The sequence below is a fragment of the Pyxicephalus adspersus genome, chromosome 2 (genome assembly GCF_032062135.1).
Source record: "Pyxicephalus adspersus chromosome 2, UCB_Pads_2.0, whole genome shotgun sequence".
Classification (NCBI taxonomy): Eukaryota; Metazoa; Chordata; class Amphibia; order Anura; family Pyxicephalidae; genus Pyxicephalus; species Pyxicephalus adspersus.
Window position 1 is genome coordinate 153801252 of NC_092859.1, and position 14990 is coordinate 153816241.

The 14990-nt window shown below is 39.8% G+C and overlaps 1 protein-coding gene across 1 annotated transcript; it reads left to right on the top strand.

Annotated features, from left to right (window-relative positions):
• Positions 1-455: 455 nt before the first annotated feature.
• On the top strand, positions 456-13073 carry SNRNP27 (small nuclear ribonucleoprotein U4/U6.U5 subunit 27). Its single transcript, XM_072402797.1, has 6 exons — positions 456-609; positions 4834-4948; positions 5940-6043; positions 7827-7906; positions 8713-8777; positions 12284-13073. Exons 1-6 carry the CDS (start codon positions 570-572, stop codon positions 12336-12338), a joined length of 459 nt encoding a protein of 152 aa, XP_072258898.1. The 5' UTR covers positions 456-569; the 3' UTR covers positions 12339-13073.
• The last annotated feature ends 1917 nt before the right edge of the window (positions 13074-14990 follow it).

Genomic DNA, 14990 nt, shown 5'->3' on the forward strand with positions numbered 1-14990 from the left:
AGGAAGTTTGTTGGGGGACCCACAATTTTGCACACTGACGACACAGTTGTCAACAAATTACTATATATATATATATATATATATATATATATATACATATATATATATATATATATATATATATATATACAGAAATTGGAATATGTTGCAGATTATGTTGGAATCTGTTGTTCTACTGCACACATAAATAAATAATTTAAACAAAAAACTATATATAATTGCACTTTATGGCCAATTGCCTTCATCTAATGCTGTGAATTCTGGTTCAAGATGCCTGCTATATCCCACACTGTCCACTAGAGGCCACCCCTCGCCCAGAAAAACTAAACCTCTTTTATTTTTAATATTTCTAACATTCCAATGAAGTCTTTTCTGTATTCAGAATCTGAAAAGTCAAAATGTTGTTTAATATCGCTTTGAATTTTTGGACCACTATGGGGAAGGGCAATATCTGAGCACGCCGGAACATTTATAGCTCGGATGTGTTGCTAGCCGGAAGTCTTATAAGTGTGCACGGCATCTAGAGCATCTAGAAACGTCTGGGTTGAGCATTTCCGTTTGCGGAAAAGATGGGTCGGAGCCGGAGCAGATCCCCGGACAGGCGGAGAGGTAATGAAATTGGGATAAATCTGCGGGGGCTGACAGGGGACTCCTCCTGCAAATGTCGGGGGTTCAGGGAGCAGCTGCTCAGCATTGTCCCTGCTTGTTTACATCATCCATTTCCTTCACATTGAACATTGTTATGGTTGTGGCCGGGCTTCTGTCAGATTCCCCTACCTGAAGGATCAGTGTTTCTAGGTAGGTCAGCTGGTAGTTGAGGGGGTTTTTAAAGGGACAACAGTTGAATTTTCACCCCTTAAGCCAACCCCCTTACTTTACCCTCCTGAGCGGTTCATTTCTGTATGGATTTACATGTCTAAAAGTGGTACATGTCTTTCATGAAAATGTATTTTACAGTATAATACTTTAGTATGAGTATAATAGAGTTTGAAACACAAAATCATATAAAAATAATACATTTAAAAAAAACTGAATATGTTTATTATTAAACTTTGAAATGATTTTGTGTTTCAAACTTTATTATACTCATACTATTATAATGTAAAATACATTTTCATGAAAGACAATGTACCCCTTTTAGACATATAAATCCAGTGTATTGCATTCAATACAGTTATTTTGTATTGACTGCAATACAAAATAATTTGGGATTCCTGCCACGCCCCTAGCGATGGCCACACGCACCTCCGGAGAACATTAGCGCACACGCCGCGGACAGATCGAGGAAGCGGCCTGGAGGAAACGGATGGGACCGGGTATTTTTACTTTTTTAACTACCCTGAGTGTGACTCGGGGTTACAGCTTTCACCTTGTTTTTTTTAGCAAGATCGGGTGGTATGGCTAGCCCGGCAGTATATATTATTTAGGGGGGAAGATGACCATTTCCAGGTGTGTAGCATGTTTGTACCGGGTGGAAAGTCCCAATATGATGACCTCCTGCACCATGAGAAGTCCCTATAGGATTTATATAGCGCCAGCATATTATGCAGCGCTGTACATTAAATAGGGGTTGTCTGTATCCGTCTGACATTTGCAGTGACACAGAAGCAGGAGAAGAGGATCATGCCCCGAAGAGCTTACAATCTAAGAGGGAGGGGAAGTATCACAAAATAGGAGAGGGATATGCCTAGAATGGAATGGTGCCCAGAAGACCTCCAGCCATAGCGATCTCCAATTGTCTTCTAGCGTTGTGTTCACAGACAATGGGAATTGCAGCAACCATCACAGCAAACCAATGCGGTGTCCCCTGTAAGACATATTTATTCAATTCCCACCCATTTTATTATTGCTCCAGTCCGGTGAACCATTTAGGGCAGGCAAGGCAGATTGTTGCGATCCCTAAATATATAAATCTGATGCAAAGTTATGAGTGTACATGGCTTCTGTTTGGGATTTGCATTCTCAAGCAAGTCTCCCCTCCTTTTAGGCCTGATTGATTAAAGCTCTCCAAGGTTGTGGAGTATACACTTTTATCAGTGAAGCTGGGTGATCCAGCAAACCTGGAATGGATCTAGTCAAGGATTGAAAACATTTACTAACAAATAGCAATACCTTTTAAGAAATCCATTCCAGGTTTGCTGGATCACCTAGCTTCACTGTGGAATGTGTATCCTCTCCAGCCTTGAGCCAGAGCTTTATTAAATCAGGCTCACTATGTGATACTTACCCCAACTCTTAGATTGTAAGGGTCCTCTTCTCCTCTTGTGTCACTGTCTGTATCTGTCTGTCATTTGCAACCCCTATTTAATGTACAGCGCTGCATAATATGTTGGCGTTATATAAATACTGTTTATAACCTCCCTAGCGGTAATCCCGAGTGTGACTCGGGGTGGATTTTCCATGCTAAAAGCGGTAATCCCAATTCAGACTCGGGGTCGCTTAAAACATTAAAAAAAAAACACTTATTCTGTTGTCGTCCCCCCGCATCCTGCTGGTCCCCGCAGCTCCTCCAGACACATCTTCTCTCTGTGATCTTCAGCCGGCGTGTGCAGCGACGATCTCTAGGTTTTCCCAGCAAAGTCGGTGCGGGCGGGAGGATCGGCAGGAAATTCAAAAAATTTTTTATTAGATTCAATACAAAATAGCGGTATTAAGTCCAATACAAAAAAATCTTGATTTTTTTTTTTATTTAAAGTTTTATTAAGTTTAATAAATATTGGCCATATTTTGGTGAGTTATGCCTCGGAATTATAGCCTACAATGTAAAATAAATTTCCATGCCAAAAATGTAACTCTTTATGCCTTGGCATACAGACAGAATTAGAATGCTAGAGCGGTTAATAAAGTCTATGTAATGCAAAATCTGTTTGAAGCTGGTCAGTGGGAGGTCGGCTGCAGATCAAATGAGCCTGTCGGTGAGATCTGAAGGATTTCAGAAGGGTCCTAAAGTGACATATAAAAAAAAGCCCTTAATTCTTCCACAAATTGAGCCCAGCATATCTGGTGCCTTCTCTGCTCCTCCAGACGCGACCACCTTCTATCTTCTCACGTCACCCAAACTTCCATTTGATGGGGTGACTTGTCTTCCTGCAAATAAAGAAAACAAAAAGTGCACATGTGCTTTGCATTATGAGAAAGCCCCTGATGACACATGCCCAATTTCAGGCATGCGCCCCTCAAAGCCAGGCTATGTGTGCAAGTATTCCAGAATGCTGCAGAATTCCCCTTCGGTCTTTAATGCCACAGCAGATGGATGGGTTTCCTTATATAAGAGGGATAGCTATGCTTTTATATACAGGTAGTCCTCGGGTTAAGGACATCCGACATCCAGGCGACTAGATATTGCTCGTTCTGTGCAGGACCGAAGGCATGATGATGGGGGGGGGGGGGGTTTTTGCATGACTTGCAGAAGAAATCTTTTGCTAAACACAGCAGCGGTTGTGGGTGATCTTAACAGCTGAGCTGATCTGTAACATCTTTTACCTCTTTTTTTTTTTTTTTTTTTTGCATGTCAAAGCACTGCTTGCTCAAGAAGTTAATGAATGCCTAGTTTTTTTTGTGATTAACTCACAGCCCTAATTGCATTTTATAAAATAATGTACCTGTTCCAACTTACATACAAATTCACCTTAAGAACAAACCTACAGTCCCTATCTCATATGTAACCCGAGGACAACCTGTAATGTCAACAATGTCACAATAGGTTGGCTTTGCTGTAGGTAGAAGCCTGAAGCCTTGCTACACATGGGCTATATGGGACTTCCAAGCTACACATGTCCCTGTGGAAGTGCTGTGCTGCCCATGTGGTCCTCAAGGAGCATTCCCTTCCCCCATATCCAGCATTGAACAAGCATGGAGATAGAAAAGAAGGATTATAGACAATTTTTTCATCTATGACCCAGTTTAGAGATTCAGAGTACTGAAATGAGTTCTCAGTGTATTCATAGGGTCAATATAACAGCCAGGGCACCAGCATCCCCAGATTGACAAGCAATGGCAGTCCCTAAATTTATGCTTAAAAAGTTTGAATGTTGACATGTGACTCTATCAACTTTTTTGAGAGCTGAACTCCAGCCAAGCAGCTAAATACACTGTTGAAATGCATAAATAAAAGTATGCTTCTGTAACCAACTTTAGTGCTGGCAGCCAGGATCTCTGTGGTACAAATCTTGGTAGCCAGCTATACAGTGAAGGAACAGCAACACACGGATGAGCTGTTACTCTGCTCTCCCCTTCTGTCAGCATGTGTATGTAGCTTGAATGGCTTCAATTGTGTGCTAAAGGCAGCTGTACATAGGATTACAGGAAGCTTATACAAAGACAAATTCGGGTATTCAAACCAGTTACATACACCGTGATCTCCCCAGCCTCTTTTAGCTGGGCGCACCGCAAGGATCTTTTCAGTACCCGCTTAGCTGTTTTTGAGGTTGCTGAAAAGGTTGCTCACAATACAGGGGCACTGGATAGTTGGGGGGCAGGGGGGGGATAATTCATAGATGATGGAAACATTGTCACCCCATAATTCAATGTGATGGCAATACACTTTAGTAATTTTGAGAGGATGAGAATCAGAAAGTTTGAGCAAAGTTTAGGGGGTGGTAGAAAGCTGACAGAATAAGGAGTTACTGCTTTCCTATGGAAACGACAACTGGAAACATTAAACTTGTCATGTGTTACACCACCCAATATAAGAAACATTTGTTAATGGTTTCTACAACTTCCTGGAGTTTAGCTTTAACCTTGTTTGTTTGTGAGATCTGTTTGTGATGTTCTCTTTTTATAAGGTGTAGATGTATTATATATTTTTGTCCTCTGTTTTTAAAAAATGTGCAGAGCGAAGACGTTCCAGATCCACCTCCAGGGAACGCGAGAGGAGGAGACGGGAACGCTCAAGGTCCAGAGAGAGGCGAAGAAGCCGTTCACGATCTCCACACAGACGCCGCTCTAGGTAAAGGAATCTCTTTAGAAATCAGGACTCAGCCATGATAATCATATACACAGACTCTGCCATTGGCTCAGCACATATGTTGATTTTCATATTTGTTATTCTTAACCACTTTTCTACAGTTTAGCCAGTATTGAATAATAATCTGTATCTTGGTGTGAAAAAAAACAGGATCCAGCAGTGGCTATCACAAAGGGGACTTTCCAACCTCCCCCATGCAATGCATCTAAATAAAAATCTAATAAAAAATTTGAATAATTACATTTACAGAACCCCAGCCCCTCTTGCAGCAGTTAACATTAATGTCTGGGCTAATGGTAAACATTATTACAGCTGGGGTTGACTTGAATTTCTATAGATGAAAGCGGCCCCAAAAAAAAAAGATAAAGCCTCTCTGGTGATACATATGTCACGCATGCTGGGAGGCTTCTAGCTCCTCCTTTTGAGCGGGCCCGATATCAGGCATGTTTGGAAGGAGCCTTTTCTTTAGTGGGGTAAAAAATGCGGATCTCAAGCATGCTGAGTGAGATCAACACTGAGCAATGCAAATTTTTTTTTCCTATCTATTGGGGACAAGCGAAGGAGAAAAGAATATGGCAGCAGCATGAAGAAGGTAAAGCTGAGGTTTTTATTTTCCAGTTTACTTCCCCTTTAATATTACCTGTTGATTTTTGGATTAGCAGAATACAATCTCATCATACACTTTCATACAGTTGGGGCTATTTACATATTTGGCAACTCGTTATTCATTCTAGGACTGGGTGTTAATGTATTAGAAGCTGAAAAGTGAACATTGAGAAACTTACTATTGTCGCCTACATGGTTATTGGGAAACTGTATTATCAGTGTATCTGTACAAATTACAGAATTTAGCAGGGATTAGAATTTATTGAATGCATTTGATTATTGATCATATCTGTCTGTGATACATAAAACTTTAATGAATTACAATGACTCCATTTGTGGTTGGTTTGGTTTTCTGATCTCCCCACAGGCACAGGTCCACTTCCCTCTCTCCTGTTAGGCTAAAGGACAGGCGAGATGATGATAAGAAGGACGGTAAAGATTCCAAAGTAGTAAAGGAACGGCAGTTAGCAGGTCAGTATGTGTAAAATGTGTTTTCTTGCATTCCCTATCAGCAATTATCTAGTAAAAAAAATGAATACCACTATTATGGCCAGAACTATCAAAAAAATTAAAATGTGCTAGCATCTTCTTATTTTTTAAAATCTACTACCAGTTTGAAAGATTACCAAAAAATTACCCTAAGCTATTCTAGTTTCCCTGTCTCTTTTTTGCAATTCAGAATCAAATTCAAGCTCCTGTGCTATGCCTTCAAATCCCCCCACAGCTATTGTCCCACTTACCTTCCTGACCTGATAGAAGTATACCCCCCTAGCCGCTCTCTTCACTCCTCCAGTGACCTACTAATGACTTCCTCACTCATAACCTCATCACACCCACGGCTCCCAGACTTTTCTAGAGCTGCCCGGACTCCCTGCAATGGTCTTCCTCGTCCTATTCGGCTTGGTCCTACTTTCTGCTCATTTTAAGGAGCCCTTAAAACCGCTTCAACCTCACCTATCCGTCTTCTTCTGTCTCCCAAAACCCTTACTATTTACCCACCACTCCATATCGCCCCTCCCCCTATTGTGTGATACTTTCCACACCTTCTAGATTAGTGGTAGCCAACTTTTTCGGGTTCCGCGGACCACTAAAATCACCTGCTTCTGACTGCGCCGGCAGCCGGGTGTCACTGAGTGGGGGAGAAACCTCCTACTGAGTGACGTCATTATGACATAACGCTGCCAACTCTCCCATCGCAGATCTGTACAGAGCTGTGTAATATGTTGGCGCTTTATAAATACTCTATAGCAGCTGTAGCCAAACTTTTGGACCTTACGGACAGCTAAATTCATAATTTTACATTCCGCGGGCCATTTTTATGAATTTTTTTAAAAGAAATACATTTGTATAATAATGATCTTCCTAATGGTGCCTGACAAGGACTGTATTTGTTTGTTTTTTCTCACTCATTATGGGTTTATTTTATTTGAATCTAAGACCAAACAAGAAATGATGGTTATCAAAGTCAAACTAATTGATGCCATTAAATATAACAATTAAAGAAAATACATATAATACCAATAGTTATGGTCATACTTACCTAAAAGAGCTTTGAGAAATAAACAAATAAAATAAAACAATCAAATGAGAATCGGTATTCTCGTAGTGGGGTGACTGTTTAATGGTGGAAACATACTAACATACTGAAGCATACGGGTCGGTTGCCTCATACAACTTAAGACTACACTGACATCACGCTGCGCCTCCCTTGTTTTTCCTCCTCTAGTACATTTTGTGAATTTAGTGCAATATAAAGGTAAAAATTGTCATTCAGAATATAAGAATTTATTAGAATATTTAGGTTTTATTATTTTTAAAACATAAAAATTGCAAATGACCACCAAAATTTTCTCACCGACCACCAGGCAGTCACTGCTCTATAGCCTCTAAGCTGTAGGCAAATCTCAATGAACAATATTATATATTTCAAAATATAAGAACTCAGCCCAGATATAGACATTGCAAAAATAAAATGATGAGTAAAACAAAACATTATAGTTTTTCTTTAAACATACATTACATTGAGGCAGCTGTTAACATCAGCATTCAGAGGAAAAATACTGAAATATTTAGCTGCCTTTTCACTTTTTGGTTCTAAAACCTTTCCATTGAGTAGGTAACTTATTCGTAAGGATTCATTTGCTGCTCATTGTATTGATGATTTCCTTTTTTTGTCAATTTAGATGTTACAGATAAAACATGGTTTCCAAGCCTGCTTGTTTTTCTCCTGTAATAATAAATCTTTTTTGTGCAGCGGAAGACCTGGAGGGAAAAACAGAAGAAGAGATAGAAATGATGAAGCTTATGGGTTTTGGCTCTTTTGATACTACTAAGGTAATGGAGTATTTTAATTTTTTACCATCATACAGCCATAATTCCTTGTGCTGTGGTATTTGTATGTTATATCCACTGCAATATGTATGTATTGTGAATAACAGAATATTAGAATAACTAAATGAAATTCCTGATTTCCAATGTAAGCTAACAAAAATAATAATGGTATTTGTTACACAAGTGTTTTTCAGCCAGCGGTCCTCCAGAGGTTGTTAGGTGTCATTATTATTATTATTATTATTACGCAGCACTTTACAAGGTCCATAGTCATGCACTAGCTGTCCCTCAAAGGGGCTCGCAATTTAATGTCCCTACCATAGTCATAGGTCATTACCACAGTCTAGGGTCAATTTTGGGGGAAGCCTATTACCTAACTGCATGTTTTTGCAATGTGGCAGGAAACGGGAGTACCCAGAGGAAAACCCACACAAACACGGGGAGAACCTGCAAACTCCATGCAGATAGCGTCTGGACCAAGATTCAAACCTGGAACTCAGCGGTGCAAAGGCCAGAGCACTTACCTCTAAGCCACCGTCCTGCCCTTCCTTGAGCAATTTGTGCCTCAGGTGTCAACTTTCCTATTTAGCACTCGACAGATCAGCTTTGCTAGATGGAGCTCTTATCAAGTCATGGCATTTCTTTCAATTTCCACATTACAATTTCAGTTGTATTGAGAATGAAATGAAATTACTTTTAATTTCCCTTTATTCTATATTTAGTCACTAAGTTATAACTGTGTTGTTCATGTCTGTCCTGTGCAAATGAGTCCATGTTGTAAAAGTTCTCATTATTTTGTTCTCTTACAGGGAAGAAAAGTAGATGGGTCAGTTAATGCATATGCCATAAATGTGTCACAGAAACGCAAATACAGGTAAGGACACAAACATTGTGTACCCTTGCAAACTGCTGCATGGTAATATAACCCACATGTATATGCTGCTATACAGCGCCTTGGAGGTGGAATGCTTGTGCACGCTCTAAACAATACATGTCTACCCTCTTTGTCCTTGCACCCACCACTTGTAACCCACGTGTAAACCTAGGTTGGTGCAGGTGGAAGCAGGCTGGTCAACAAGATTCCATCAAAAAAAAAAAAACGACCCCGTGACCTGTGAATCCTTAACCAAATCATATTTAAATTTGTGTAATTTTTATAATATCTCCTAGTTTGGTGCAGGTGTCAGAAAAAAAAAAAAATAAAAAAAAAAAAAAAAAAAAAAACGCGGCGATTCAGACTAGAACCTTCACTACATTTTTATGTTGTCCTAGCGTATATTTCTGTGTATATATATCTTACCTAATCCAGCTGCAAACTATAATAGCCATAGAGTATATGTAATGTCAGAGCAAGGGCAGTAGATTGTAAGCTTCCTAGGTAAAGGGTAAAATGTGAATAGGGAACAGATGCTGTGTAGATTACAGCCTATTTTAGTATGCTCAGACAAACCATCTAATACAATGTTTCTCAACCAGGGTTCCTCCAGAGGTTGCTTGGGCTTCCTAGAGCCATGAGCAATTTTCAGGTCAATTTACCTGACACCATTGATCTTGCCAGTCATTTGTAAGAACAACATTCTCCCCACTGGCCAGCATGTTAAATGTACTGTGATTTGTGGATTTAGTAAATAGGGAAAAATAGGTTCCCAAAGACTGAAAGTTATTTCAAGGGTTCCCCCAGAGTTATCTTTTTATCTATCAAACATTTTACTATATAATATTCTGAGATTGTTCTTGCTTTTTAATCAGACCGTTAAAGCTGAACTCTGGGAATGAAACCCATGGGGAGGGGCATCCAACTGAAGGGTTACCAGTTTGTAATTTATAATCCAAGGGGATTGTAAAATACTTTCATTAACATACCATATCTCTCAATCCCTCAAGCTTCCTTCTCTTCATGTAACTGGTCCTCAGAAACCTTTTTCCTTTGTTCCCCTACCAGTTGCAGCTCTCTGATATCATTCTGTACAATATGCAGGACCAGCATTGTAAAGGATCGCAGAGCGTTCTACAGCACAGGAGAGCAACAGCTGTTAGGAGAGTGAAGAATAAATAGATCACCCCATTCATCATCTCCCTAGACCCGAGTTTCCTAACTCTGGTTCCTCCAGAGGTTGTTAGGGGTTCTTTGAGCAATGAGCAGTTTGTGCCTCTCAGGTCAGTTTAAGTGATGCCAATGATCTTTTTGGCTATCTGTAAGGGTGACATTCTTCCCTATGACCTGCAATGTAAGAGGCATTCTTCCAATTAACCACCACCCAAATGTACTCTAAGCAGCGGGGGTTCCCTAAAGACCCGACAGTTATTTCAAGGGTTCCCCCAAAATATGAGGTTAATTAACAATGTCCTAGAGTAGACCAAATGAACAGGTGTTGCTTGCAGTGGAGAGGGAAACCCTGCACATTTCAGCTTTGAGCTCATTGTATTCTTCAAATTATGCTTCACAGTGAATACGGCAATGCTTTAATAAGACGGGTTTGGACAATATAGATTAATGAAGTACACAGCAGGATGTTTCTGTAGGAGGTGGGCAGTGATAAATGGAGGCAGTGTTCAGTGTAGCACAATGGTTTCCAGGCAACTGTAGCAGGCTCCTATATGAAGTAACAGTAGAAAACCTAAAATCTTGTCATTTTACAATTACTATTTGCATGGCAACCCAACGAAAGCCAGACTTTAATGTCTTATACATGTTACATGTCAATCTGTCCATTCACATGATGTGTTAATCCTTGCATAAAGGAACAATAAAATAATCAACTTGAAGTCAGCCTAGTTCACAAAATGGGAAACTTGTACTGAGGGAAATAGGGAACTGTCATTGCTGACTTTTGATTCTCTGATTCTTGTATCTGTATCAGTGGCTTAAAGCAGAGTTAAACTATAAAAGAAAACCTCAAACTACCAGGAGGGTAGTTCTACTTAAAAAAGACATGCAATGTAAATATTTCACTCCCTGTCTTCTGGTGGCTTTTTGTTTCTGCTGCAAACTACACCGCGCATGAGCCATGTAGCTAAGAGATCTGTGTTGTGTCGCTGCACACAGCCACTGGGAAAAATGTATTTCCTGTGCAAGAGTTACATCATCCACTTAATGAACAGGATTGCCGTCTCCATGGAAGGCTGTGGAGCCGGCTATAAAAATGGCGGCGCCCATCCCTGCAGATATGGCAGGTTCTGGAGCTGTCATCACAGCAGGGAGACGGCCCAAAGTAAGTATGTGCCAAGTATGCTGTGCACCTTTGCTGAATATGGTAGAAGCTCACCGCTTCACCGCAAGTTATATTGCCACTGAATTACCATTGCAGCCAAGAAAAGTTTTTGTAGGAGAGGTCAGCAATGGAAGTCTCCATTCTTAAGTTTCTAGAACTTGCTTTACTTTGGTATTTATTCACTACAGAATGTTTTAAGTAATTAAGTGTTTAAAATGTGGTGAATGTTCAACTGTAGACAGTCCTAGGCTTCCTGCAGAGGAGGAGGTGAAGACATAGCATACAATTATGCTGTGTTATCACTTCAGACATCTCTGTACATTGTGTCTATATAGGGTGCAGTCTCACCATTATCTAATACCATGAGCCGATAAACAATGTTTGGGTCTATTTGTAAAGCTTTTAATTTGGCATTCACTGCAGCATTCCCTGGTGAAAAATCAATTACTGCAATTGAAACACATAGAGCTGGAAGATTCTCCACCAGGGAATGTTGCAGTGAATGTCAGATTCACTGCTTTATAAACAACTACAAATCTTTTGGCCCTAATGCATGCAATTCATCAATGTATTGATTTTTTTGCCTGGAGTTCAGTTTCAATGAATAATTGCACTTTCACATAATGATGTTATCAATTTGTCCCTATTCCCTGACTTAAAGTTACTTCCGCCCCAAGGCTGGCCCATCTAAATCTCTGAATATAAATCTGCCAAGAAGGGAAGGTGAAGTACTTTATAGGTCAGAGAGGAATTTTAGTTCAGGTTTAACATTTGTGATCAGGCCGCGGTTTATTGCAGAAAGAGACAGGTAACGTTCCTTCTGAAATCTTACCTGCCGTTTCCTCCAGATTCAGTTGTCATCCCAGCCCTGCAAATAAAGTTGGCTGAAAGATGCAACTAGTTAGAGAAGAAGGAAGAATATGGCAGCACTCTGCATTAAAGGAAAGGTCAGTGTAGCAAGGTTTAGTTCTACTTTAAATAGGCAGTTATTCTTTAACCCAACCTTTTACTTGTCTGACCATAAACTAATTTAAAGGCTCCTCTGTATACAGAAATATATAGATTTTCTGCAATGGGAATGGAACAGCTAGGGACTGAATGGTAAGTGATTATCAGATGGTCTTATCTTGTAACTGAGTCTAATGTTTTTCTCTCTCTTTGCTTCCAGGCAATATATGAACAGAAAAGGAGGATTCAACAGACCACTGGACTTCATCGCCTGACCCTTGACAGCTGCAAGTTGGAGGATGTACTGTATGTGTTTTCAGGACCCTAACATTGCAAACCTATTATTGAAAAACCTTCAGAACTTTCTATAACCTGGAACAAGCATGCAGAGTCAGAACTTCAATTTGCATATTGGTCCAGGTTATGTGATTTAGAAATTACTGAAGGCTTTAGATAAACAGGACAACCTGAGAACTTTTTAAAAATGATGGCTGTGGCAGCTTCCATATATCTTTAGTACAAGGTACCTTTGTTACGTTGTGAAATGCATCATATGGTAGATGACTGTTGGGTGTTCTATTCAGTCTGATGTCACTGATCTTGTGTACTTCAATGTTAAGATGACAGTGTGAGAGCCAAACTAAATAAACCCTAGAATTGCCAAGCTTTCCATTTAGGATTGGTGGAGGCGCTTGAGTATATATCCACTGCTTGTACAGGGGTGAGGTAAGATTTTTCATAAGGCCGACACAAAGAACAGCAGCATATTCAATAGTGGCCACACCATTTATAGGAAAATAGTGATGCGTTTGGTAACTGTGACCCTTCCCACTTCTTGTGGCATTGTTGAATCAGCAGGTGAATCGGCCTTGTCAAGTAGGCAACCTAAAGCTTGTCATACCTTTTTATTTTTCCCTGGTAATTTGTATTTTTTTTTTTTTTTTTTTGTGCTTTTTGTCCCCTGTCATCTTGTATATTGTACAATAAAATGTTTACTTCTCAACCAGTAATATTGTATTTAAGTGTAAAACTGTTCCAGAACCCTCTTGTAATAAAGACAAATCACTGCTACTCTTGCTCTCTCTACAGGGTGATTGGCCTTGTACAAAACTGAATTAGAAAGGGGTTGGCTAGTTAATTTTGATCCATTTATTAAAGCTAGTAAGTGTAACCATACACTTGCTCCCTGTAAAAATGACTGGTCTTTTACCCAAACCTTTGTTTACTGAAGGCAGCATGTAATAGGTGGGCCTGCTGGACCCTCCCATAGCTCTGTTGCCTGCACATGTGCACAGCGATGATGTCACCACTTTTTTTGCTAGTTATTCGATGCACAAAATATGGCTTTGTGGTCATATGTAAATGGAATCTTTATACTTTAAACCAGAACTAAACCTAGTTTAAAAAAAAAATCTCACCCTTATTTTCCCAGATCCCACTAAAGCTTTCCTCATTTGGGTCCTGTGCCATCCCGGAATTCTCCTTCATTCTGGCGCTGAAGAATTACTAGGCCACTCATCTTCATCAGTCTTCATGCTATTTCTAGCTACATCACCCACTGTGAAATCAGGAGGTGTAACCCGCTGAAAATGGGGGGGCGGTTGGGAGTGCTGATCTCACTGTGCATGCGTGAGATCGGCTTTATTTCCCCCCATTGTAGGGAAAAGCCTTCTGAGCATGTCTAAGATCGGCAATGCACAAATGAAGCAGCCAGAAGCCTCCTGGGAGGTGTGACGTAGTTATCCCTGGTGGCACTACCTCAGTGGTAAAGATGGAAGACGAGGGGCTTTAAAAAATTTGGTGATAGGTGTGCTTTAAACATGTTCAGATTTTTTTATTTTTTTTATACTTGGTTAGTTAATTAGTTTCAAAGGTTACTTGTCCCTAAATGACACCCTACACTTTAATAATAACATTCACCTTGCAAAACCATAAGCACTGTGGACTGTAGTCTTTTCATGATAAGATATAATATAGATTGTTCAAGGTTTAAGATAAAGTGCTATATATAATGTTTTTGTTTTATAAAGCCTGCTTACAGCCCTGACCATGAAATGTGGCTATAGCAGCTAAGTATTCACGGGGAAAACAAATGCTAAATGCTGTGTTCTCACTGTGTGTGTTGCAATGCACTGTGATATGCAAGGACATCAGACATTGCATAGAAAAGAAATGTGACTGATGTTACCACATATGTGTTGCACTGTACTGCATTTTTACATCTCTCCGCTGCATACATTTCTGTTCATTTATGTGTGCTGGTGCAGTCAGTGTAATGAGGTCAGCATTGCAATAGATGCAACACACCTCTTAGGTGAGTTGCAGTATAATTGATGGCAGTCCTACTTTTTCATAGAAAGAAGGCCAAACAGATGGGTGCAGTAGATGGTGGAGCATTTTGCAGAAATTCTCACAATAACGCTAGAGCCTGCTTTGATAAGTTTAAAGTAGACTACACCAAACGTTTACTCATGTGTTGTCTACCTGCTTAAACGTACAAGAAATGGAGAGTTTCAACATATATATTTTTTATGCGGTGCAAATTAATTCATATTTACTTCAAATTGGTATGATACATTAATGCCAAGACCTAACATGCAATAGATAGACGTTGTATTGCAAAAAGATATTCAATAAGGCTAGGTTATAAACAATTTTTGGTATACAGATATAGCCATGAACAGAATCTTGGTACAATCTTGTATTTGGTAATCACATAAAAGGTACCGTCATCTCAATCCCGACAATGTTGAATTGAATATTTCTCTCCCAATGTTCTAATAATTAGTTAAGTCTCCTAGAATCCCCTGAGGAAGCCAATCTGCGAAATGCGTCAGGATTTGATACGACGGTAGTTAAAAAGTATATAAGAGAAAAGCTCAATCTTCTCCTCTCCATTCCTTTTTACTGGAGTTCGGTAAGCCATG

Excerpts from the sequence above, each read along its gene's own strand:
- SNRNP27 (XM_072402797.1), top strand. The coding sequence starts at position 570 with ATGGGTCGGAGCCGGAGCAGATCCCCGGACAGGCGGAGAG. Across the intron at positions 6,044-7,826 it reads AAAGGAACGGCAGTTAGCAG|CGGAAGACCTGGAGGGAAAA; the intron begins GTCAGTATGTGT and ends TTTTTTGTGCAG. Across the intron at positions 8,778-12,283 it reads TCACAGAAACGCAAATACAG|GCAATATATGAACAGAAAAG; the intron begins GTAAGGACACAA and ends CTTTGCTTCCAG.